This window comes from Cebus imitator, unplaced genomic scaffold, assembly GCF_001604975.1.
Source record: "Cebus imitator isolate Cc_AM_T3 unplaced genomic scaffold, Cebus_imitator-1.0 Scaffold74, whole genome shotgun sequence".
NCBI classification, from domain to species: Eukaryota; Metazoa; Chordata; class Mammalia; order Primates; family Cebidae; genus Cebus; species Cebus imitator.
Window position 1 is genome coordinate 6,078,155 of NW_016107389.1, and position 27,125 is coordinate 6,105,279.

The 27,125-nt window shown below is 38.3% G+C and overlaps 1 protein-coding gene across 7 annotated transcripts in view; it reads right to left on the minus strand.

Annotated features, from left to right (window-relative positions):
• Positions 1-2,786: 2,786 nt before the first annotated feature.
• The window catches only part of SLTM (SAFB like transcription modulator), a 56,599-nt gene continuing 32,260 nt past the window's right edge, over positions 2,787-27,125 (minus strand). For 3 of the 7 annotated variants that reach the window (XM_037739745.1, XM_037739744.1, XM_017531899.2), the window contains 16 exons: positions 25,295-25,322; positions 23,507-23,921; positions 22,851-22,900; positions 20,878-20,996; positions 18,037-18,186; positions 17,699-17,802; positions 17,432-17,598; positions 16,893-16,978; positions 16,346-16,509; positions 13,727-13,907; positions 12,879-13,003; positions 11,662-11,832; positions 10,522-10,836; positions 10,272-10,416; positions 7,646-7,806; positions 2,787-3,842 (listed from right to left, as the gene is read on the minus strand). In XM_037739745.1, coding sequence (XP_037595673.1) covers positions 3,734-3,842; positions 7,646-7,806; positions 10,272-10,416; positions 10,522-10,836; positions 11,662-11,832; positions 12,879-13,003; positions 13,727-13,907; positions 16,346-16,509; positions 16,893-16,978; positions 17,432-17,598; positions 17,699-17,802; positions 18,037-18,186; positions 20,878-20,996; positions 22,851-22,900; positions 23,507-23,921; positions 25,295-25,322 — 2,490 coding nt within the window. In that variant the 3' untranslated portion in view covers positions 2,787-3,733. Of the gene's footprint in view, positions 3,843-7,645; positions 7,807-10,271; positions 10,417-10,521; positions 10,837-11,661; positions 11,833-12,878; positions 13,004-13,726; positions 13,908-16,345; positions 16,510-16,892; positions 16,979-17,431; positions 17,599-17,698; positions 17,803-18,036; positions 18,187-20,877; positions 20,997-22,850; positions 22,901-23,506; positions 23,976-25,294; positions 25,323-27,125 lie in introns of all 7 variants that reach the window. The other 4 variants (XM_037739743.1, XM_037739742.1, XM_017531897.2 and 1 more) reach the window with 2 other exon arrangements.

A 27,125-nucleotide genomic window follows, 5' to 3' on the forward strand; every position in this document is an offset into this window, starting at 1 on the left:
CATTTTAGCTAAGAACTGAAGCAATGAGGAAGTGAGGCACATGGCTATCTGAGGAACAGAACTGCAGATGAAGGAGTGAGCAAAAGCAAAAGGCTTGAGATGGGATGCTGTTGTCAACACATGAGACGAGGCCAGTGTGGAAACCAAGTGAACAAGGAGGAGAGTAGTAGGAAATGAGGTGAAAGACTGAATATATCCCATAGATGGAAAGACACTAGAGGGCTTAGAGGGGAAGTTGGTCTTCTCAAAGAGAAAACATAAGACAGTAGCTGTGAAGACAGATACTGGTGATTTTGGTACAGAATATATAGGTGAACATACCTGCACCTCAGGCCTGGCTAGAATGGCTAAGTCAAAAGGAAGGAGAAAGATAGAAGCTTATCTGTAGGAAGCACTTAAAAGATTTCAGGAAACACTTTGTTTCAGATAAAAATAAACAGTATTTGTTGAGTGGTGTGTGTGTGTGTTTTAAATAAGAGACAGAGTCTTGCTCTGTTACCCAGGCTGGAGTGCAATGGCGTGGTTTTGGCTCACTGCAACCTCCACCTCCCAGGTTCAAGCAATTATCCTGCCTCAGCCTCCCGAGTAGCTGGGATTACAGGCGCCCGCCACCACGCCTAGCTAATTTTTCTATTTTTAGTAGAGATAGGGTTTTACCCTGTTGGCCAGGCTGGCCTCGAACTCCTGACCTTGTGATCCACCCGCCTTGGCCTCCAAAAGTACTGGGATTACAGGTGTGAGCCACCGTGTCCAGCGAGTGGTGTGTTTTAAGGGATATTATTAATTTTACCTTCGGCACCCTTACTGAGTTGAAGGTTGTGATTAAATTACTTGAGAGGATTAGTTTGGATGTAACTGCACGTGGTAAATTTGAGGTGTTTGACAGAAATGCTAATTAAGCAATTACTGGAGGTACTAGAAGAGATTCATCTTTAGATAGAGAGATGGATTGGATGAGGTTCTTTATAAATGCAAAAAAAATCTGACAGTTTTTTTCAATAAGGATTCAGTGTTTGTTAAGATGTGTCAAGTATGGAGGAACTAAGTTAAATGACAATCCAGGCAGAAGGGTTTTTAAATGTTTTAATTACTGCATATATTTAAGAACTTGAGATTTTTTTCTACGTAATTCCTAAGCTTTTAATTTTATTTTACAATTATTTTTGGCATGTGTAGTTTCTGACATCAGCATCTTGCCCAACTTACAAAGACTGGCTGCTATCTTTCTTGAATCTTTTTTGCATCGTATAAGCTGTCTATAGCTTCTAACTCATTGATGCCATTGCACTGTGGCGAAACATATGGATTGTGCATCCAGCACATGGGGAATGGCACATTTTCCTCCATTCTCTTGGCTTTGAGGAGTCTATCTTCCTTCATAAAAATCTCTAAATAGACTGGGTACAGTGGCTCAATCATGTAATCCTAGCACTTTGGGAGGCCAAGGCGGGTGGATCATGAGGTCAGGAGTTAGAGACCAGCCTGGCCAACGCAGTGATAATACAAAATTACAAATAGTAAAAATACAAAAATAAACTAAGCCTGGTGGCTGGCGCCTGTAATCCCAGCTACTCGGGAGGCTAAAGCCAGAGAATCACTTGAACCTGGGAGGTGGAGGCTGCAGCAGTGAGCCGAGATCTCGCCACTGCACTCCAGCCGGGGCGACAGAGCTAGACTGTCTTAAAAATAAAACAAACAAAACAAACCCCCTCTCAATTAGATTTTCACTCTTGACCCTGAGCCAGCCAGAGAGCTGCTAGCTGCTGTCCTGGATCATTGACGGTCACTCAGCCTCAGTGCCAGCATATCAGGTGGGTTTGTCAGGTTTTCTGAACTTAAAAAAGCCATCACCATGGCAACCTGAGTAAAAAAAATAATTACCTATAGTGTCTTTAGGCTTGTACCCTTCAGTGTAAGTGTAGAAAAGACTGAAACAAATCAAGGATCTAATGTTTAAAATGCAGGTTACAATCTGAAAACTGGTCAGGTCAGCAATTCTACCTATGGCTAGGAGGATTCTTTTGAGTATTAGGCAAGCGAACACACGTCAAATGCTTAGCACATTGCCCAGCACATAAAGCGCTTAGCCAATGTTAGCAGCTGTATGATAATCCCTTCTAAGAAGCATAGTCCCTCTCTACAAATGAGGAAACAATGAGAAGTGACATTCTAACCCAAAGTCACCAACATTCACTCCAGTGGATACTGAGGCTTCTCCTGTGCCACTCTACAAAATGTTGTGATCAAGAAATGAAGTAGACCTCCCAAACACCGACGCACACACCCAACCTTCTCCCACAGCTGTAGAACTGGGAATGGCAGAAAAGGCTAAGAAATCCAGAGAAGTCCCCAAAGGGCCAGAGACCACAGTACCCTGGTTGCCCACGGCACTCTAAAGTCTGAGCCATCTCACAGGCATGACCATACCAAGCATAGAGACTGCTAAATTTACCAAGAATCTAGACCATTTGGATTATTCGTCACTGATTTAGATAAAGGGATGTGGGAAGCTTTTTTTTGAAAGAACAGCATTTACCTTGAAGGGCCTTACTAAAAGAGATGCCTTTTTGTAAAAAAGCCATAGGATCAGTGGTTAAGTCTCTAACATATGAACAGCATATGCTGCCCAGCTATTGAGGTGAAGAGTCTAAGCTAGATTTATTTCTGAGAAACAAAGACCAAAAGACTGCCTTTATAGCACTATACCTCGTCAGTTACCTTGGGCTGAACTGCAGAAAGAAGTTGATGACTAACACCTAAAACGCTGGAAACAAAGACACACACACTTCCAGGTGTGGATTTTTATTTTCACAAAAAGACAACAATGTCTTCCCACATACAAGTATTTACAAAACCCAGCTGATTCACCCATCTAGAACCTGGGTTTTCGTTCCACTTCTCAACATAGTTGGGAACATGGAAACATTAATACCCACACAATTCCCAGAGATGGAATTTATCCATTAAACAGTGCAGATTACCTAAAAGTGCACTTACCTGCACAACTCGGTCTAAGAACCTTGTGAAACAAGCCTCATGGCCAAGGTTTCAATAATCTATTTGGTTTCATACCATGCAAACTTGAACAAGTGTGCTGCTACACTAAACCGAAAATCGGTTATCATTTTACAATTAAAAAGGTTCTCAACACTTTAGCAACTATACAGAATATGAAGGTTTATTTCAAAAAAGATTACATTTTTTTTAAACCAGGATACACAGATGCACTTAATGTAACAGTACCTTCTGCAAAAATAGGTTACATAATACTCAGAAATGCAAGAACAATCTTATTCTCTAAAAATTAGACAGCTAAGACTTCTTAAGCTTAGACAGCCTTCAAAAGGGAGGCTGAAAATGCTTGGTGAAAAGAAGTAACTCTAGAGCCAGACACCACAGAGCTAAGGCTGCAAATTAAACCACTACCACACAGCTGCAAACTACTCTTTTACATTCACACAGCGTTAAACAAAATGAATTCAATTTCATCTTTTCAAATGTGTCTTGGTGCTGCAAGAAAAAAAGTTGAATGATACACAAAACTATTAAAAGTTACAACAGAACTATTTAAACATCTTCTCCAAAATTGAGAAAAGCAATCATGTTAAATTTTTAAAAAGAAAAAGTCTGACAGAACTCTCAAGCAAGTCAGAGGTCCTCTTCATAAGTAGTCAAGTAAAGTTTACAAGAGTTTTCAATAAATTATCTTAAAACCAGGGCAGAGAGCTCATTTTCAGAATCGTCGTGGAGGTCCGCCCTTAAATGGCTTAAATCCGGAGCCACTTCCTCTTGGCATGGAATTGCCACTGATTTGTACAATTCTATTAATTGGGGATGCATTACTGAAAAAGGTTTAAATGAAAAAAATGTAAGAGAACAAAGAACAAATCATCACTGCAAATACTTACACAGCACTTACCATTTGCCAGGCACTGTTCTTGCTACTTTATCCAAAATAAATCATTTACTCTTTTCAACAGTCCTTTGAGATCTGAATCATTACTAACCCCACTTTACCGATGAAGAAACAGATCTGGAGGTTGAGTAACTCCGAAGGTCACAAAGCAAATAAAATGGTGGAGCAGAGATTTGAACCTGGGCAATCTCACTTTGAAGCGCCACTACTTCTTAAGCCATTTGCTGATATGCACATGGACGGATTATAGCAGTAGATCTCTCTCTTTTTTTTTTTTTTTGAGACAGAGTTTCGCTCTTGTTACCCAGGCTGGAGTGCAATGGCGCCGTCTCGGCTCACCGCAACCTCCGCCTCCTGGGTTCAGGCAATTCTCCTGCCTCAGCCTCCTGAGTAGCTGGGATTACAGGCACGCGCCACCATGCCCAGCTAATTTTTTGTAGTTTTAGTAGAAATGGGGTTTCACCGTGTTGACCAGGATGGTCTCGATCTCTTGACCTCGTGATCCACCCGCCTCGGCCTCCCAAAGTGCTGGGATTACAGGTGTGAGCCACCGCGCCCGGCCAGCAGTAGATCTCTTTAAGTGTGGACGCCAAACCAGCAGCAGTAGCAACAGTTACAACAGGCCTGTTAGAAATGCAAATTCTTCCCCCCACCTCAGACAACTGAGAAGGAACTCTGGGGGTGGGACCCCCAGCAATGTGTGTTTTTTTGGGGGTTTTTAAAAATACATATATATATTTTTAGACAGGGACTCACTCCCTTCACCCAGGCTGGAGTGCAGTGGCACAATCATGGCTCACTGCAGCAAACCTTGACTTCCTAGGCTCAGGTGATTCTCCCACCTCAGCTTCCAGAGTTGCTGGGACTACAGGCAAGCACCACCATGCTCAGCTAATTTTTTTATTTTCAGTAGATACAGTGTTGCATCATGTTGGCCAGGCTGGTCTTGAACGCCTGGGCTTAAAAGATCTGCCAACCATGGCCTCCCAAAGTCCTGGAATTATAGGCATGAGCCACCATGACCAGGCAACCTGTGTTTTAACAAGCCCGCCAGATGATTCTGTTGTTTTCTAAAGCTTGTGAACTAAATCATAGGAAGTAATGTAAGAAATATTTCTAGAATCTTTATCTGTAACGCAACAGAGCAAATGTTAGTAAGACAGAAAAAGCAGACCCTCTCCCCAACCCAAAAAACCATTAATAGGCCAGGTGTGGTGGCTCAGGCCTGTAATCCCAACACTTTGGGAGGCTGAGGCGGGAGGACCAAGGAGAATTGCTTGAACTTGTGAGGCACAGGTTACAGTGAACTGAGATCATGCTACTGTACTCCAGCTTGGGCGACAAAGTGAGACTCCATCTCAGAAAAAACCATTAACAAACCACACAATAAAAATCTAAAGTTAAAGCCAGGTGCAGTGGCTAATGCCTATAATCCCAATACTTTGGGAGTCCGAGGCCGGAGGATCACCTGAGGACAGGAGTTCAAGACCAGCCTGGCCAACAAGGTAAAACCTGTGTCTACTAAAAATACAAAAAATTAGCTGAATGTGGTGACACATGCCTATAGTCCTAGCTACTTGGAAGGCCAAGGAAGGAGAATCACTTGAACCCATGAGGCAGAAGTTGCAGTGAGCTGAGATCGCACCACTGCACTCCAGCTTGGGCAACGAGAGACTTTGTCGTTGGGGGGGGGGGGAACTACAGTGAAAAGGTTCAGGCAGAATAAAACTAAATTATAAAAAAGCTTAAATGCCAGGCTGAGGAATTTTGGCTTTATCCTGTGACCTGCAGCAGCTGCTTTTTTTGGTTTTAGAGCAGTAGATGGTCTAACAAAATGGGGGTTTTAACGATTTAGGAATAGGGTAATGGAGAGTGAAAAGAATAATTTGGGAAGATCAGGCAGAAGCTGAAATGAGGAAGAAGGAATAGCTATGAGAAACATTTTTTGTAGAGACGGGGTTTTGTCATGTTGCCCAGGCTGGTCTTGAACTCCTCAGTTCAAGTGATCCACCTACCTTGGCCTCCCAAAGTGCTGGGATTACAGGTGTGAGCCACTGCCTGAGAAACATTAAAAAATAAATAAATACAACGAAACAGCCAGGCACGGTGGCTCATACCTGTAATCCCAGAACTTTGGAAGGCCGAGACAGACAGATCATGAGGTCAGGAGTTCAAAACCAGCATGGCCAACTACAAAAATTAGCCAGGAGTGGTGGTGTACACACGTAATCCCAGCTACTTGGGAGGTTGAGGTAGGAGAATCTCTTGAAAGCTGAGATCAGCCACTACACTCCAGCCTGGGCAACACAGCGAGACTCCGTCTCAGAAAAAAAAAAAAAAACAGAACCACACTTAGAAATTTATGCTAGAAATGAAGAAAGGTAAAGACGAGGCCCCTGTTTTTCCAGTCAGGATGAGTGAACAATGGGTGATGGCACTATCAAATTAAAAGAAGCTGGAGGCAACAAAAGGGACACAAAAGTTTGAAACAGGAAAGAAATGAGTTTGACTATGACCTCGAATTCATGGAAACAGAAAAGCACTTACATGGCAATGGCAACATGAAACTGAAAAGGAACAGCAGTGTCTAAAGCTTAGCCGTAGGAAGGAGCATGCAAAGGCAGTCACAAGGGCAGAAAGAAAATAATGGTGCCTTAGAAAACAGACTCCCTCAAAATAAAGAAAAGCGACCGTGTGAAACAGTGTTTAAGCACCAAGAAGCCTGACAACTATGAAAATAAAAGAATCTATATTTATCAAGAGAAAAGTCATCTGTGACCTTTACAAACCAATACAATGAATATTGAGCTTGTGCAGGCTTATGAAGTTTGATGTTAGAAGTGTGACCATGGAATGGTAGTGACTTGGTTCGCAGTCTCCTAAGAAAGAGGAATGGGAAAGATAGGAGGACATGAAAGAGACGGGGAAGCTGAAAACGTGTTGGGTGAAAGGCCACGTCCGACCTTGGTGTGAAAACAAAGCTCGCTTTTCAACATATGAACAGATTTTGTGTTAAATGTCTAAAAGCTTTGCCAAGAGTTTTAAAAGGGAGGAAACAGAACACACTTTCAGTTTTTTCTTCCTAAGAATTTGAGGAATGCTAGGTAGGGAAAAGATGATGGTTCCAATGTGAGGTTAAGATTGATTCTCTAGGCTGGGTGGAGTGGCTCACACCTGTAATCCCAGCACTTTAGGAGGCTAAGGCAGGCGGATCACCTGAGCCAACATGGTGAAGCCCCGTCTCTACTAAAAATACAAAAATTAGCCAGGCATGGTGGCCCACACCTGTAATCCCAGCTACTAAGAAGGCTGAGATGAGAGAATTGGTTGAACCCGGAAGGCAGAGGTTGCAGTCAGCCAAGATCGTGCCACTGCACTCCAGCCTGGGCAACAAAGACTCCATCTCAAAAAAAAAAAAAAAAAGGATTCATTATGTACTAGATTCTGCCATACATACATACATACCCATATCTAGATCAACTTGCCAGAATGTCACTGAATTCATTTACAAGGAAGAATACAAACTAACACATTAATATCAGCTGTTCTGCAAACACTCTTTTGGAAACTTTGAGTGGATACAGGGAAATGTACGGGCAGACCTAGGGTTTTCACTAGTTGTAATTCAGTCTCTCATTAATGTCAGAAGAAGCTGTAACGACTTTTATGGAAAGGATAAAGTGTTGGTTGTGTGCTGGCAGAAAAAGTCTAAACTGGTTAGTTATTTACCTTGAATGTTGGGTTATCATGCCTGCTCCTGCCCGGCCATCACCCATTCGCCTTGTATCATGATAGCTAGGCCCCTGAGAGGGTGGACCATGCCACTCTTTCCTTGGTCCACTTGTGTCCCGTCCATGGCGTTCAACCACATGTCGCTCCTCAGGATAGTGCTAAAAGAATAGCATATGAAAAATCACTTGGCTGGGCACAGTGGCTCTTGCCTATAATCTCAGCACTTTGGGAGGCCAAGGTGGGCAGATCCCCTGAGGTCAGGAGTTCGAGACCAGCCTGGCCAACATGGTGAAACCTGTTTCTACTAAAAATACAAAAAATTAGCTGGACGTGGTGCCATGTGCCTGTAATCCCAGCTACTCGGGAGGCTGAGGCAGGAGAATCGCTTGAACCCGGGAGGTGGAAGCTGCAGTGAGCCAAGATGGTTCCATTGCACTCCAGCCTGGGCAACAAGAGTGAAAATCCGTCTCAAAAAAAAAAAAAGTAACAACACCCTCAGTTTCATACCAACTTACTTATATTAGTGTCCTTTTAATGTCAGAAGCAAATTAGTAAGACATCTGACAAGGTAAGATAAAAGGATGAGTAATGCAACAGCATATGAAAAGAGTTTATATCTATTTTGTACCAAGAAGCTACTCAGGCTTCAGGGAAGGATACGGAGGAAATGATTCAAATTTTATCCTTTTTTTTTTGAGATGCAGTCTCGCTCTGTTACCAGGCTGGAGTGCAGTGGCGCAATCTCAGCTCACTGTAACATCCACCTCCCAGGTTCAAGCGATTCTCCTGCCTCAGCCTCCCGAGTAGCTGGTAGTACAGATGCATGCTGCCATGCCCAGCTTATTTTTGTATTCTTAGTAGAGATGGGGTTTCACCATGTTGACCAGGATGGTCTTGATCTCTAGGCTTCGTGATCTACCCGTCTTGGCCTCCGAAAGTGCTGGGATTACAGGTGTGAGCCACTGCGCCTGGCCAATTCCTTTTTTTTAATTTTAATGTTTTTTGGAGACACGATCACACTGTTGCCCAGGTTGGAGTACTGCATTGCGACTATAACTACTCCAACTCTTTATCGCTAAAGCGATCCTCCTGCTTCAGCCTCCTGCCTAGCTGGGACTACAGGGTGTGCACCACCATGCCCAGCTAGCTTTTTAATTTTCTTATAGAGATGAGGTCTCGCTATATTGCCCAAGGTGGTCTTGAACACCTGGCCTCAAGTAATCCACCTGCCTTGGCCTTCAAAGTGCTGGGATTATAGGCACGAACCACCAGGCCTGGCCATTAATTTATATATCTGTATTTCCTGGCATCCAAGTGCTTTTTGACCCTTCATTATTTCAAATACTTGGATCTTACATTTATTGTAAGAAGGCACAGACAGAGATCAAAACCTTAAGACAAGTCAGGGTGGGGCCAATGATCAGCCTATCAGGACAACATGCAAACAGCACATAGAAACAGGAGTTGTCAACTTGTTTTACATCATACTAGTTAGTATTATGGCATTTAGAAGGTGATACATTCATAACTATGGAAAACAGAGTAGTGAACACTCTGTTTTTTTGTTTGTTTGTTTGTTTGTTTTTTTGAGACAGAGTTTTGCTCTTGTTACCCAGGCTGGAGTGCAATGGCACGATCTCGGCTCACCGCAACCTCCGTCTCCTGGGTTCAGGCAATTCTCCTGCCTCAGCCTCCTGAGTAGCTGGGATTACAGGCACGCGCCACCATGCCCAGCTAATTTTTTGTAGTTTTAGTAGAGACGGGGTTTCACCATGTTGACCAGGATGGTCTCGATCTCTTGACCTCGTGATCCACCCGCCTCGGCCTCCCAAAGTGCTGGGATTACAGGCTTGAGCCACCGCACCCGGCCTGAACACTCTGTTTAAAGCTGTTTAAGTCATTGCACCTAACCAAGAATATTTTTTTAAAAAGGAAAAAGTGAGAAGGAAACGTAAGTGGGGGCCAAAGATTCTGGATCCAGTTTGAAAGCCTCAATTTCTTAAAAAGAAATACAATCAAAGTTATTAGAAAGGCTTAGACAGGGTGGGCCGGCTCACATCTGTAATCCCAGCACTTGGGAGACTGAGCGAGGTGGATCACAAGGTCAGGAGATCGAGACCATCCTGGCTAACACGGTGAAAACCTGTCTGTACTAAAAATACAAAAAAATCAGCTGGGCATGGTGGCACGTGCCTGTAGTCCCAGATACTCGGAAGGCTGAGGCAGGAGAATCACTCGAACCCGGGAAGTGGAGGTTGCAGTGAGCCAAGATCCCACCACTACACTCCAGCCTAGGCAACAGAGAGAGACCCTGTCTCAAAAAAAAAAAAAAAAAAAAAAAAAGGCTCCTTTACCAAATTAACAATTCTTAAATTTCTCTGGGAAGTTTAAAAAAAAATGGAGTATTTCAAGGCTAGTTCTTTAACTCTTTGGAGTACTGATGATCAACTACTGACAGTAAAGTATGAGGAAAATATAGATTCATTTTACAAATTAATGCCTCTTAATCATTCCTATCTAACTAATCTAGGCCACATCAAAATGCTACTGTATATCCAGAATAGCTCATAAATCCTCTAAATATATGTGTGCAGGCTGGCCACAAACCTCCTGCGGCATATACCTGTGCTCCACTTCCTCGATCTGTGATGACTCCTCTGTCTCCATCTCTGCTCCCGTACCCCGAGGTGCTGCTACGATTCCCAGGGGGGGCACCTCTCACGCTGTGCCCTGACACTTCTCTCCCAGATCTTTCTGGTCTTTCGACTCTGTTAAACAAAACATAAAAACATACATGATCCAAACTTTAATCTTACCTTTTTTAACCCTGATGGATTAGACCATCAGGAGAGCACTACAAAGTACACAGCTACCTTGTTTCCCGTTTGTCAGTGGACATGCTTCCTTCACTTTTCCAGCTGGTGGGTCTGGAAGGATTAGGCCCTGCCTCTCGAGGATGTCTAGGATGAGTGATGTCAGGCCTTTCATGAATGATCACTGTTCTCCTTTCGTCTCGCTCCCCTCGTACTTCTCGCCTGTCTGATTCTCTAAGTTCATTTCTTGGTGGTGGAGGCTCATTTCTTCTGGAGTCACTGAAATTTTTGGGATATCTTTCAAAGCTTGGATCTTCCCTTCGTGCAGTAGGTCGTGCTTTTTTCCCTTCACTTTGACCAACAAAGCGATCCCGCCTATTGATTAGAAACAAAGAATATAGGTCCTAGAAGTGCTTACTTGAGTGCTTAATTCTTCTTAACTTTGTCTGCATAACCTATAATGATGAAACCAAAAAATGAACTTAAGGCAAAGCCATGGAAAAAAGCTAGTTATTATTACAACTCATTTTCTTTTAAACTGAACTAAGTGTCTAGCCTGAAGGTTGGTTTTTAGCATTCGGGAGAAATGATACCAAACACTCAAAGTCACTACCAAGCTAAATAATGCTTTACTGTTATTAACAGTTGAGGCACATCCAAAGCAATCAGTGCTCCCACAGTTTTAAAGATAAGAAGAGGCTGGATGTGGTGGTTCATACTTATAATCTCAGCATTTTGGGAGGCCAAAGTGGGTGGATCACTTGATCCCAGAAGTGTGAGACCAGCCTGGCCAACATGGTGAAACCCTGTCTCTACTAAGAACACAAAAATTAGCCAGGTGTGATGGTGCATGTCTATAATCCCAGCTACTTGGGAGGCTGAGGCATAAGAATCGCTTGAACCCAGGAGGCAAAGGTTGCAGTGAGCCAAGATCGTGCCACTGCACTCTAGCCTGGGAGACAAGAGTGAGACTCTGTCTCAAAAAAAATAAAATAAGAAGATAAAGTCAACCTATTTAGTGGTGTTCTATTTAATTAATTTGGAATACTGAATCACATTCACTTTAACAGAAACAAAAATCATGTAATTTGTTCTGAACATTCAGTTCTGACCTGATAGTTAATTAAGATTTTAGGAGAAACAGTTATCACTAGCAAGTCTCATAAAATAAATATAATAATTTTCAACATATCTATCTACCTTTCAAAAGATGAAGACTGTACTGCTGAACTCTCAGGAAACCTGCCCCTCTCTCGGTGATCAAAGTCATTAAATCTGTTCTGTTGGCGAGAGTAGTCAGATCCATGGCCAAATCGTGCATCTGTATCTAGAGACAACTTTTTATTGTCGCTCCAGTAAGGATCATCTCGCCTTGAAGAGAAATATTTGCTCATTTACATAAATTACTTCCACAGTAATCAAACAACATTTACTTGGAGTCATACATACCACATGTTAGAACTGTGGACACAACAGGGCTAGTAAACTCAAGATATAACACACTCAGTTAGGAGTACAAACTAGCAAAGACTCAATTGTTGAATTACATAAAGTCAATAGTGTGAGAAGAATTTAAATAGGAGAGAAAAATAGTTGAAAAACTGCCTGTCTTAAAATTATTAAACAAAAAGACAAACAAAATACTTGAAACCACTTTATAATAAAATTCTAACCAGCAGTTCACAACCTCTTCAGTTATCCTTAACTTTGGAAATGTTAGAGTGGAAGTCAGAAGCACAATTCATTCATTCCACCTATTTCTCTATTTCTAAAATCAACTTAATTTCACAGAATTTATGTTAAGAAAATTAAATGGGCATATTTATATTTTTTAATCTATATGAAGTATGAATGCAAACACACAATGGAATCTATCAATCTCCTCAAGTTTATGATTTCCATTTCTATACTATCTGCACTACCTTTTTACCAACGTTCAAAATCCGTTTATTACTGAAGCCTACTATGACAATATATTTTCCATGTGTTTATATTTTAAGTGACCCTGAAAGATAACACTGAATTAAGTACTAGTTAAAAATACAATTAGTAGTGACTTTGTCCTAGATAACTGGTAATAAGTCTAGCTCTGCAATATCATGGCAGCCTAATAGTCTGAGCATAGGACTATGAATCCAGAGTGGTTGTAATCCAGGTTCTGTCACTTCCAAAATATTTCAACAATGAAACTTCATAATGAAAAACATTTGGCATCAGAAAGACAGACAGGGCAAGAAATGCAGACTGTTCCCACTCACCAATGCACTGGGTCTACCCTAGTGCTGTAATCCTTCCCATCCCTGCTGATCATGACTTTTATTCCAGTGATGGGAGCCTGCACTTTCTAATTCTCTAGTCTTAGCCTAAAGGGAATAAAATAGCAAGCGTAACTGTTAAGGAAGGAAGTGAGTAACTACCTGTGATCTACATCACGTGGACGTTTCAAGGAATTCCTTTTTTCTTGTTCATAACGAAGCTGCTGTTGTTGCCGTCTGAGTTCCTCTCTTTCTCGAGCAATCCGTTCAGCTTCCTTACGACGTTCCTTCAGACAACAAAGAAGGAAGAACCAACCAAGGCAAAATGAAAACATAAGGTAAGTATACATGCAACCTTGTTTTAACCTTGTCACTAAGAAACCACCATAAGCAAAGACCAGGCAAAACAAACCTGGGATACATACATTTCATTTCAATAATCTAGGCTATAGCTATTGTTCTGCAACATTAAAAATAACAAGGACTGGGTGGTGAAAGTTGGCAAGTATTTGGGAAGGTCAAGTTTAGTTTAATTATTTGACTAAAACAAAAGCACCTAAAGGGAATTAGAAACAGTGTTCTTAATATGTATGGAGACAAGTGCCTTAAAACCTTGAGGTGCAATTCTGCAAAGAGAGGCATTATTTCCTTCCAGCCTTGGGAAATCATTCCCACTATAATATGTAAGGAAATTGTTATTATTTTCTAAGACTGGGATAGTGACAGAGCCTGGATTACAACTACTCTGGACTCATAGTCCTATGCTCAGACTATTAGGCTGCCATGATATTGCAGAGCTAGAGTTATTACCAATTATCTAGAACAAAGTTACTACTAATTGTATTTTTAATGAGTACCTAATTCACTGTTATCTTTCAGGGACACTTCAACACTCATTAGCTAAACTCATTCTATAGACGCTTTACAATGCGTAAAGCAAATTTTAGGGCAAAAATCACAGAGTTTCGAAAAGGTGAGTTATTTAAGATGAAAAGATTTTCTGACTGCACCTGTTCAATACGAATGCGTTCCCTTTCCAAGCGTTCGCGTTCCATTCTCTCTCTCTCTAGTTTTTGCCTTTCAATTTCTAGGCGCTCTCTCTCTCTCTGTAAGCGTTCCCGTTCTTCCCGTTCACGAATTATTCTAATGCGTTCTCGCTCTCGACGCTCTCTCTCTGCAATCTCTCTTCGTCTACCAAAAATCAGTATTTAGAAATACTTAAATTATGCTAGCACTGTGTGAAAGAGAATAGCTTTGAATTTGAATTTTTCCTTGAGGTTGGCAATTTTAAATTTCAACTCAATCTAAGTAGTTTTAATGTAATTGGAAACATAATTCAAAGTAAAACTTTAAACAGATCCCAATATTTTCACTTATTTGTAAATAAGACTGTCAACTGAGCAGCTAAATTTTATATAGTTTCCTCTTAGATGATTCCTGTTTAAATAAAAATCACTATAATAGTCCATTAATCAATTGACATTTTAGAAGGATGTAATCTGCATATACAAATTTACAAAACTGAAACTTCCAACACTTGTTTTTGATGGAAAAAGCTCTAATGCCTATTATATATTCTATTGTATCTCCTTAAACAAAATATATACTCTATTTTGATGATTTGGGATCATAACAATGAACATCAATAATAGCATATGCTACATATAACAAAATGGCATCCTTAAGGGCTATTTTGGAATGTTTACTATGCTATAATAATAGATGCCTCCAGGTAACGTGTTTTTCTGAGTCAGATGTAGTTCAATTGTTCACTGAACTGAACTGTTATTGTATTAGACTTTTAATTGTTATTTTCTTACTGTAAGGTAGTCAGCATCCTTTTTATTATCAGCATGTCTTCCTCTAGTAACCCAGTGGTTCTCAAAGAGTCAGTACTATTTCTACAGAAATCGACAGGGTATTTTTAATTATCACAATATCATGGGGCAGACACTAGTGTTTAGTGTATGAGGATAAAGGAATCTACGTATCTCACTGATGCATGAAATAGTGAGGATAGTCATACACAACAAGAACCATCCAACACTTCTCACACCTTTCGGATGCCACAATGGACATTCATACCATTAAAAACAACCAAACACCTTAAGCAAAAATAACATCTGAGTCTAGAACTCAACCCCATTTTTAATAAATGCTAAGTTTGTTTGTTTGCTTTGACATGGTTTTATATATTCTAGAATTTCCAATAATGCAACTCTATATAAATAGAAGGAAAATTATACATTCGTGAGACCTTTACTAAGAGTTGCTCATGATTTCAGAAATCATGTCATATGGTCAACATTACTTCTGGTATTTACTAACCAATACAATGTATCAACTGACATACATCCGTCTGTATTTGGAGCTGTCACATTCTCAGTGAGTCTAAATAGGGGTGCAAACATCTGACTACTTCATTAAGTCATGCCTAAACATTCATATCTGGAATATATATTTTTATTATAAATTACATTTCTCCTTTATATTATAGTGAAGTCATTACATTAAATTTTTTGGAAATTATTAGTATAGGTTAAGTATGTTATGCAACAATTTCATTTCAGAATAGTGAAGGCATTGCAACATTTTTTCATATAAAAGGGACTTTGGAATCACAGGGTTTGAGAATCACTGCTCTAGTTGCTCCTCAATCCCACTCTCCTCTCAATCTGTTGTCAACTAAATAAAACAGGAAACTAGGCACATTTGAACCTCATCTTAAAAAAGAGAAAATGGGTTCTGTGTGCTACAAGGATTACTTATTTTTAGTAGTTATGTGGCAATTGTTGTACAGTATTATCTAAGTTGCTAAAAGTATCTCTGGTAGTTCCTAACACTCTTGTGAATGAGTAGATTAAATTCCATGACAAGTAACCCCTGGACAAGATAGGTAACATTCGAAAAAATATACTATAAAACACACTCACAAGACTATTTTAAGTGTCATCCAAAAACTGATATACAAAAGTAAACTGGCCCTCATAATGAACTGTTGAGATATGGTCACTAAAAATGGAAGCATCTTGCTTTGTTTATATTTTCCATTTGTTTTAAAGAGAATGCTTGCTTTGGCATACAATCTAAATACCATTAGGCTCATAGGGCAAATCTTCCTTCTCTTAGGCACTAATGCAAACAATAAATTTTTGCCAAAATTGTTGTTAAAATTTCAGATTACAGAATTTGAACACTACAGCTACTCTGAAACTATCTTATCTCAAATTTTTCCTTTAAAGTCAAGTTTTTTATGGCAGCAGCTTTGGTGTTGAGGAAAGAGCATTGGACTTGGAGTCAGAAGACTTGGGTCTGAGTCCCGACTCTGCCACTTGTTAGCCATGTGGCATTGGAAGAGTCATTTAGCCTCTCTGGGCCTCCATTTTTTTCAACTGCATAATGGGCATAACTAGCCTCACAGAACCGTTGAGTTGGAGATAACAGATGAAAAAGCACTTTGTAAACTGTAAAGTGCTATGCAAACTTAATAAATCATTAGAAGCTACTGTACTTCTTTAAGGTGGCAAACAGTTTTCTGTGGGATTACAATTTCCAGAAATCTGGCTTACAACTAGTGTTAAATATTTACCTATATTTAAAGACAGGTATAAAATAGACTCTCTTCCTACCTTCGAAGTTCCATTGCTCGTCGCAGCCTTTCAAAACGAAACACGTGTTCTTTCAATCTTTGTTCCTTCATCTTCTCAAAAGTTAAGATCTCTTTCCTTCTGTAGTCTTTATCTCTTTTTTTATCTAGACTAGCTCTCTCCTTTTCTTTACTTCTTCCATGAATCTATAGAAAAAAATTACAAAAACACTAGAAATTAAAATAATGTGAGGCTTTTTTTTCTTTTCTTTTCTTTTTTTTTTTTAAAAGATGGGGTTTCCCCATGATGGCCAGGCTGGTGTTGAACTCCTGACCTCCGGTGATCCACCCACCTCGGCCTCCCAAAGTGCTAGGATTACAGGCGTGAGCCACCACGCCCAGCACAGGCTTTTTTTTTTTTTTTTTTTTACAAGTTTAGCAGGTCATTTAAAAAGTTCAAATGACTAGTAACATTTTCTTTTCTTAGGTTTGCTAGCATGCAAGTACACAAAGATGTTATGGAAAAAAAACAATCATCTTCTTTTGTAAACAGCTTAAGTAGCATACAACCATCCTGATCAGAGACTTACTTTCTCATATCTCCCTCTTCTTGATGGTCTACAATGATCTCCTTTAGTTTGGTCTAATATTACCATATGTCCTGGACTCTTTGAACCTAAGGGAAAAAATTATACAAAATAAGTGGCTAAAAATTTTCATTGAAAAATAAAACAGGTAGGTAAAAATGCTAAATTCTGAGTCAAAAACCAATACAGGAAATAAAAAACCTACTCATTCTACAAGAACTTAAATGCAAAGAGTTTTTTAAACAGTTCAGTCTGCTAACAGAAATTCCTTCAGCGATAGCAAAAGATCCTAACTCAATACTACTGATCAATGACCATTTTAAGTCAGCCGAGAATATTAAAAGAGCTTAGATGGAAGAACACACTCTGTTTTCCCAGAATAGAAAAGAAGGCCATTCCTCCTACTAGACTTCCTTTCCTACCACAATGACATCTAACAACAAAGCTTACGTATCTGGATTATAATTTCAGGTTTTCCCTTCCACTGTAAAAACTGAGCAGCAGAATGCATTAGAAAGGGATTGAAAAGATGTATAGCATACTTATTCGCTTCTTTTCTTCACTTTTTTTAATCGATTCTGATGTTTGACCACTTGCTCCATTATCATTCTTCTCATCTTTACCATCTATTTTCTTAGTATCCTTGCTTTCTTTTTTTTCAGATTTCTCAGATGATCTTTTCTCTTCTTTTTTGATAGAGGCTTGTGTCCTGACCATACCACCCCAGACAAAAAAACAGAATGAGTACTTCATAATGTAACAAAAAAGTCTATCTGCTTATCAAATAAATAAAAATAATAAATCCTTACTTGCTACTTCTATCACTCATATTTTTTTTATCTCCAGAACTTCTTGAACTACTCTTTTCATCATTTTCTTTCTTCATTTCTTTCTTAGAGGGATCACCTTTTACCTGAAAGGTTCGAACCAGAAGAACCATTTATACGTAAGATTACATTTTTATGATTATAACAAGTGTGCTAATGGCAGAAAATTGGGAAAACACAGAAAATTATAAGGAAAGTAAAAAACTACAAATAAATAAAAATTAAAAACAATTGCTAATTCTATTCTCTGCTAGTGTTAACAACTTGAGTTGAGAATTAGCCATCCAATTAACCTTGCTTTGATAAATAGGTAAGCTTACTTTTTCAACAGAAATCAGCTGTCCATGCAGCTCAGTGCGATGAAGATGTGCAATACACCTGGACACCTCTGTGCTTGAAGACATAGTTACAATGCCATAGCATTTTGCCCCAGGACTTCGAGCATTTGTAACTACTTTTGCACTCAGAACCTATAAAATGAGACTGTAGTTTACAAAGTTTTATAATGTTACAACTACACATACTTCTAAATATGCAAAACTTTACAACCAAAACTATAAAACTACTTAGATTGAGTTGAAATTTAAAACTGCCAACCTCAAGGAAAAATTCAGGGTATATCTTACTCTGTTTCATATATATATATTTTTTTTTGAGATGGAGTCCTGCTGTCACCCAGACTAGAGTGCAGTGGTGCGATCTCGGCTCACTGCAACCTAAGTCTTCCAGGTTCAAGCGATTCCCCTCCCTCAGTCTCCCAAGCAGCTGGGATTGCAGACATATACCACCATGACCAGCCTGTTTCATATTCCTGTGATCACCGTCTACCTTACTTAATAAATATTCAGGGGAACAATTTAAAGTGCCAAAAAGCAATTTAACCTTCTTTTTATGTTTTATTTTCTCCCCTCAAATATGTAGCCAAAACACAATCTCATCAATGACTTGATGGCACAATTAATAAAAGCAAATAAGTTGGATTTGAATCAAAATATCCTTATCATAGGCACACCCTGAATATCTTTAGAGAAAAAATAAGTTTCTAGTATTTTATTGATGAGTATTAACACTTGTCTATAATGAGTAATCAATCACATATTAAAAAAAAAAGCAGACTTAAAAATGCACCCTCCGAAAAACACCCTAAAGCTTGAAAGACAACACTTTCCATCTATGTGCTTTTAAAATGTGTATTCTATGAAAGTGACAAGTAATTTCAAATCTGTAAGATGGACAGTTAAAGAGACAAGGCAGGGATGGATGAGTGAGAAGAAAAGCAAGAGGGAACAATCCAGCGCTAAACAGAGAAGTAAAGAAATAAAGCTGGGAAGAAATAAACGGAAATAAGGAGTCTTATGGTGGCTACAACCAATCAACTTTTACCTCAACCCTAGGAAGGGCTGATCTGCCCCAGAGCCATTTAATTTTAAAATCCACAGATCTTCTTACCAAGTATATGATATCCTCATATAGTTTTACTACTAATAAATACCAGCATTAAAATACTGTTTTCACATTTCTAACAATACATTATTAAAAATAGAACAAAAAAATATAACACAGCCTATCATGGGACTACAATTCTCATTGTTCTATATGTAACACCTATAAGAACTTCCTTTACTCTCAGGCAACTCACTAATTAAAGTCAGAAAAAAAACCCTCCTAAAATCAAAAGAACAGGTTTTGGACCAATAGTGGTTATTAATTCAGTAATTTCAATATTTGAAAGCCTATCATGTGCACATGAAGTACAGTAAATAAGGTCCCTGACCTCACAGAACTGGACTACATTAACTATGGAGTACATTAACTACGATGTATATGAAAAATTACCATGTAAGTAGACAGTATTGAGTGCCCTCAGGGACACAGCTCACAATTCAAAGCATTCGTTATTGAGTATTCTTTGACTACTACTCCTCTTCCTTTAGGTCTCCCTTTAACTGCCAGAGAAACTTTTCCTGATGAACTAATCACAGTAAAGCCTCCCCTTTGTAACACCTGTATACTTTTCCTTCACAGCACTTACAACAACTTCTGATTAAGTTTATATATGTGTGTGTGTGTGTATATGTAGGTTTGGCACGGTGGCTCACACCTAGAATCCCAGCACTTTGGGAGGCTGACATGGGTGGATTACCTGAAGCCAGGAGTTTTGAGACCAGCCTGGCCAACATAGTGAAAACTCGTCTCTACTAAAAATACAAAAATTAGCCAGGTGCAGTTGCTTATGCCTGTAATCCCAGCTACTAGGGAGGCTAAGGCATGACAATCACTTGACCATGGGAGGCAGAGGTCGCAGTGAGCCTAGACTGCACTGCTGCATTCCAGCCTGGGTGGCAGAGTGACACTGCATCTCAAAAGGAAAAAAAAAAGTTCATATATATAGTTAATATGTTTTATTAAGTTTTAATATATAAATCAATATATGTTTATATATAGTTTAAAAGTATCTATCCATCTATAGCCAGTTTTACATTAAATCTTTTTTTTTTTTTTTTTGAGATGGTGTCTCGTGTGTTGCCAGGCTGGAGTGCAGTGGCACGGTCTTGGCTCACTGCAGCCCCCACCTCCTGGGTTCAAGTGATTCTCGTGCCTCAGCCTCCAGAGAAGGTGAGATTACAGGCCTGCACCACTACGCCCAGCTAATTTTTGTATTTTTAGTAGAGATAGGGTTTCAACATGTTGGCAAGGCTGGTCTTGAACTCCTGACCTCGTGATCCACCCGCCTGGCCTGGACTAGAAGTCTATAATGAAGATCATATCTGGCTCCTCCCAACCCCCCATGAATTATATATCCTATTGCCTAATAATAGTCTAAATATTAATATATTTTCAAGATGTCCAAATCAGGCTCAGCAATGTGTTAGATCCCATGCTACTTGCTAAAAAGTATCACGACGAATAAACTTGGTTCTTGGCTTAAATAGGTTTAAGGTTGGAATACAAAGATCCCGGAGAGAGATAGATTAAATGATGACACACTATTTATTCCCTAACTCTCATCTACCATTCCCACAGAACTCAGTAATTATGTCTATTAACAGTCCTAAGAAATACAATAAATTAGAAGATATTTATGTAATACTATTTAGAATACAATCCTCATTTCAAATGCAGATACTAGAAAGACGGATAAAAAGGTAGAAAGAATGTACCTTTCCATATTTGCCAAAGAGGTTCTTCAAATCAGCAGCTTTGGTATTGGATGAAAGTCCACTAACCCAGATATTTTTAGTTGAGCTTCCACTGCTACCACTAGTACTACTTGTACTTCCTAGAATAGATTTAATATCAGATTTTTAAATACCTCAATCAGAACTTTTATACAAAATTCTAAGGGCCATGTTCTTTCAAAACTATAATTCTGATAGTATGACATTACTGTATCAAAATCCTGAGAGTTTACTATTAATGAAATCAAACAACAGACAACGTAAGTAGTGATGAAAAAAATCTGAATATATGTACATTTCCTATTGTATGAGTTCAAGTTTAAGAGGGTAAAAAATCAAATATATGTCTCGAATTTTTGCTGCTCAGTTTTAATAATTTATACTCTACCACTGCATTGAATAGAGGCAACTAGGAAGCAGTCATTTAGGAATGAACAGACTGCTTAATTGCCACATCTGCTGTGGGCTTTAGATCATGAGAAATTGAAGTGAAAGAAGAAAAAAGTCAGAGCAAGGTATACATTTTACAATAACTTATATGGTTAATAACAAAAACTAACCAGCTGGTACATCTTCATTCCCGATTAGAGAACAGGTAAAACAAAATGGGAATTACATGCAGCTGGACAACTCTAGATTCAATAAGGAACAATCTTCTAAAACAAAACAACTACAAGATTAAGATCAGAGATCTCAAAATCCTTTAGAATAGGTAAATTTTTATTTCTATACTATGTCACACACAAATTATGGCTTCATACGTATAGAGGCCATATCTTAGGATACAGGCCTAGCCAGTCACCCTTTTCTTTAAATGTGCTGTAATAAACGGGAAATTTTCATTCACTTGACTTTATTTGGAAAACAATTTTTACTAACTTTAAAAGAAACAGTATACAAGCAATTAAAAGGAATAATTTCTATACTTCATATTATGAAAGAGTAAAAATTTTAGATGTTTTAAAAAATTACATGTGTTAACAGTTGTGAAACTACAGTCAGTGTAGCCTTAGAGGGAGAGAAGACAACACATACCTGGCTCAAATATTTTAAATATTAATGGTTGATACTTTTCTATTCTTAAGAAAGGCATTCATCAAGGATCTTACGAAACGTTAACTCAATGTTTGTGTATCATTTTTGTTACCAGTAACATCTGGGCCCCGATACTTTACTCATTACACAAAAACTTTTTTTTTTTACTAACAGGAAAAAAAGGTATTTTTTAAGCAAGACCAGCCAATTCATAAATCACATCCTTACAATTTCTAACTATTTAAAATAAACTATAGAGGATGCATATAATTCTTCTTTACACACTTAGAAGGTATTTTAAAGTATCTGAGTGTTTTATTTTCCCTTAAAATGCTTTTGTAGAAAATAAGTATTTTTCAAGTAAACACAGCACATGTACAAGATGAAACTATAGCTCCTGGGCATGAGGTAACCAAAGATTTCTCAATACCAGAAACCAACTAAATATTGCACCTTGAAACTTACANAAAAAAAAAAAAAAAAAAAAAAAAAAAAAAAAAAAAAAAAAAAAAAAAAAAAAAAAAAAAGAAAACGACTTCACAAATACAAGTATTATTTAAAGACAGAATAAGGAAAAGGTTGTGATGAAATATAGTAGTTATAAATGAATAACAAAAGATAAAATACTTCTGAAATTATAATGTAAGTAAATATCTATCAATATTCAACACAGACCCTTAGCCAATCGGTTTTTAACATACCCAATACCAGTTTACAAAGTAAGTAAACAATAATGCATCAATCACATTTTTCTGTAATCTATGTAATTCCACAGTTTATATAATGACCATCTCAAGTTTCTAGTTTGTCAATAAAATTTTTAAGGACTAAATGTCAAAGAAAACACTGTACAACTACTACTTTTTAATGAAAATATGCAAAGTCAACACTGAAACAAATAGGGGAAAAAAATCCTTTACCTTTGTCATCTTTAGATGATGTCTTGCTGTCTTTAGATTCCTTTGAAGAGCTAAAGAGGCAAATCACCAGAAGAAAATTGAAAACAAAAACAAAAACCCAAAATCGAACAGCTTGATATTCACTATATTTCGAACTAGTGCTATTCATACAAATTAACAATTCCAAAGGCCTAGATTAGATTATTTGAACAAATGACTCCCTGAGGATTCTTGCACTGATTTTCCCCAAGATGCCTGAAGATCTAGATTTTCTGACAATTCTATTCAGTGGAAATATGGCCATCTTCTCCAGATTTCAGGACTGGGACTTGACTTCATTTTGTGTTCTTAGAACTGATAGTTGTTCATTAACCATCATCACAAGGATTTTAAAAAATAAAACACAAAAAAATTGTCAATTTGAAAAACAAAAAACAAAAAACAACAAAAAAACCAAATATATGCTGACATTCGACAATGCAATCAGTAGAACACACTGCATTATTATGAAGATCTTGAAAATTTTTAAAAGTAACTTATGACGGTCAAAAATATTATAGGCAGGATCATAAGACACTAATTACTGTACATGTTCTTGAAGCCACCCCCTTAATGTAGAGTGATCTTATTGAATGCTGGAATTCAGTATCGTAAAGAACTGACATAGAAAAACAAACCTCTTTGCTTGACCAGAGGCCCCAGTAGACGAGGGCCCTTTCTTCAAAGTATCCTTTTCTTTGTCTCCAGATTCTGCTTTCTTAGAACTTTCTCTGGCTTCCTTCTCGACAGGGTCACCCTTCACGCAGTCTTCCTTCTTACCATCTTTATGGTTCGCATTCATCTCATAATCCTTGCTTTCCTTCTCCGGGCTCTGTGCAATGGCGTCCTGCCCATCTTTTGGCTTACTTGCTTCAGAATCTGTAATTTTCACATTTTTACCTGTTTCTAGGAGGTCATCACCATCAAAATCCAGAGTGATGGCATCTTCAGCCTGGATTGTGACCGAGATGTTGTCATCCTCAGCTTCTTTCACAGTCGTATGAGCTTCCATCTCTTCATGAGCTGTATGATCAGCCTCAGCTAGGCTCCCTTCTGAAGGAAGAGGTTTAGATACTTCTTGTGTACCATCACCAGAACCTGCTATATCTAAGAGGATTTAACAGGAATAAATATGGCAAAACAAGAAGTTTAAACAATTTCATATTCATAAGCTAGAATAGGACCTAGAAAATATAAAGCCAGTTATTAGCACTGATGGAAGGTTAGGAAAAAAAAACACAAGGGTATTAACTAATATAAACAATCCTTTACCCAGGATCACTTATTCTTCATGGAAAAAATGATTTCTACATACAAACACCAAACAACAATAGTGAGAAAATGGTTCCATCCTGAAGATACCAGCTCTTCATTTCTGGTTATAAGTTAATGGCATATGGAAGATTTTGTTCCTCCATGGGACAGTGACAAAAGTGCAGATTGTTGTTCAATGTTCAAATTATCCTGGGATTGAACCCTAGTGACCTTCAGAACTCCCATGGTGACTTCTCGAAAGGTCACAGTCTGAGGGTATCAGTCAGTCTTCAAAGTATTTCAGGGCTCCATCTTTTCCACTCTTCAACACTTGAGTAGTCCAGAGTCGTATGGAAAACTGGTACAGAAGGCTCCGAAGATGTTCCTGCTCCGTAATGTTCAGGAAATTGGTTATTTCCAGTCTTCATCCTGTCCAGTCAGTCTGCAATTACTGTTTTCAAAGATGTCTTGCATTCCCCCAAAATAGAAAGGCTTCGGGCATGTGAGATTTTCAGTCAGTAGCTTTACTTCATCATTGCTTCTCGGCTTTTTATTTGCCTTGGTTAACCCTGCTTCATGTCCTTTCTAGTCCAATGTAGGATCCTTTGACTTCTGTGCAAGGACTCTTCCATAACCTCCTACTGACCACATATATTGCTACTGTTGCCCCTGTAATTGTATTGAATGAGATAGCTCGTCTAAACTACCAAAATTGTCAGACGACTGTTATGAGTTTCTCTAAGCAGCAAACACAAAGTCAGTCTCCTGATCATTCATCATTTTTAGGACTAGTTGTAAAATTCACTGTGAGTTATGAACTAGGACTCCAATAAGCACATATGAGTTACTGCAGTGTCAGTCTTAAGAATTTAATCAGCTTACCGTATACCAGAAGTAATTTTAAAAATAAAATTAAAATTGGGTTAAATAAAAAACAGCCACTACAGTAACTGATATGTACTATTAAGTTGGAATGTATCTTTAGTTTCTAAAGAAAATTAAAACCAATTGGAAAATAAAATCAAGATGCTAATTTAATTCACTAAATAGATAAATCTGAAAATAAACTAATTTCAAAAATAAGATTTCAAAAAAGGAATGCTTTATTTTCACATAATTTGCTGTTTTCTAAATGTTAGCAATTTTTAAACTCTATTTAGCATCAAACATACCTTTCTCATTTTCTTCTTCCTCACCATCCTGAAATTCAAAGAATAATCAAATGTAAAATGCATTCACATAAAACTATATTTTAGTAATAGTACAAAACCAGCCAAGTTAAAAGTGGTGGATAATTTAATAATATTATTTAGGGATACCTAACGCTAACAAATAAATAGGCTATTCCAATCAAAACCAGAGTCTATGTAGAGATATACGTGGTAAAAGTTTGGTACATTTTAGAAAAGAGGTATATCTATCAATGAGTGGATCAACAAAAAACTAGATTAGTTTCAGTATTCAAAACTAGTTTGTATAACCCAATTCTTACTCATATTGAAGAGCTGTCAATAAGAAGACTCACCTGATGACATATTTTATGTCACTCAGTTCACAGGTACTCTTAGCTAAGATGTATTTTATTCAAAATAGTACCAGAGAGTATAATCTTTAGACATAACTTTCAAGTTCTTGAAGACACAGTAATAAACAAAACAAACAACACTCCCCTTTAAGTATATTAGACATTAGAAGAATAGTTACTAGGTCAATTTCAAATTATTCATTCTTTTAATGTGTTAAAAATGAGTTCATATCACGCCACTGCACTCCAGCCTGGGTGACAGAGTGAAACCCTGTCTCAAAAAAAAAAAAAAAAAGTTCATAGTTGTCACACATATACTGATGGACAAGCCAATTTTAAAATGGCTTTGTGCTATAGATAATCAAAACAAGTAACCCACACATTAAAAAACAATGATTTTTGCTTATATAAATTAAGAATGCAGTAGGATTAAAAAAAGAAAAAATGATTTTAATTTTAAAATATTTGACAGTTTCACTAAAATTAAAATTAAAATTAGGAATGTGCTAGCTTAAAGATAGAAGTGTCATAAGGGGAGAGGCTTAATTTACTCTACCAAGCAAATACTGCAAAAATCACTGAAGTAATAACATCCAACATGGAACCAACATTTTCCCAAATACAAGACTATAAAGAATAAAGTAATACGCATTATAATCTCAATAAGTAAAAAAATTAAAGAATCATTTTATTTTTTAGAGACGAGTCTTGCTATTGATGCTCAGGCTGGTCTCAAACTTCTGGCCTCAACCTGATTATCCCACCTTATCCTCCCAAGTAGCTGGGATTACAGGCGTAAACCACTTAAGATTGGCTTAAGAGTTTGTTTTTGTTTTTTTGTTTTTGAGACAGATTCTTGCTCTGTCATCCAGGTAGAGTGCAGCAGCATGATCACAGCTCACTGTAGCCTCAACCCTCCTGTCTCAGCCTCATTAGTAGCTGGGACTACTAATTTTAAAAAAAATCCTAATTGAAGGTGAGGTCTTGCTATGTTACCCAGGCTGGTCTGGAACTCCTGGGCTCAAGCGTTCCTCCTACCTCAGCCTTCCAAAGTTCTGGGATTACAGGGCAAGCCATTGTGCCTTACCAAGTATTTTAATAATTTTTTTTTTTAAGATGGAGTTTTGGTCTGTCACCCAGGCTGGAGTGCGATGGCACAATCTCGTCTCCCTGCCACTTCTGCCTCCTGGGTTCAAGCAATTCTCCTGCCTCAGCCTCCCAAGGAACTGGGATTACAGGCACCCACCACCACGCCTGGCTAATTTCTGTATTTTTGTGGAGATGGATATTGGCTAGGCTGGTCTCGAACTCCTGACCTCAGGTGATCCACCCACCTCAGTCTCCCAAAGTGTTGGGATTACAGGCGTGAGCCACCTCGCCTGGCCTTTAATAACTTTTAAAAGAAAAACTAAGCAGAAGTATGTTGTTTAAAGTCAGGTGATGTAAAACTTGTGAAATTACCACATACAAAGCCTTAG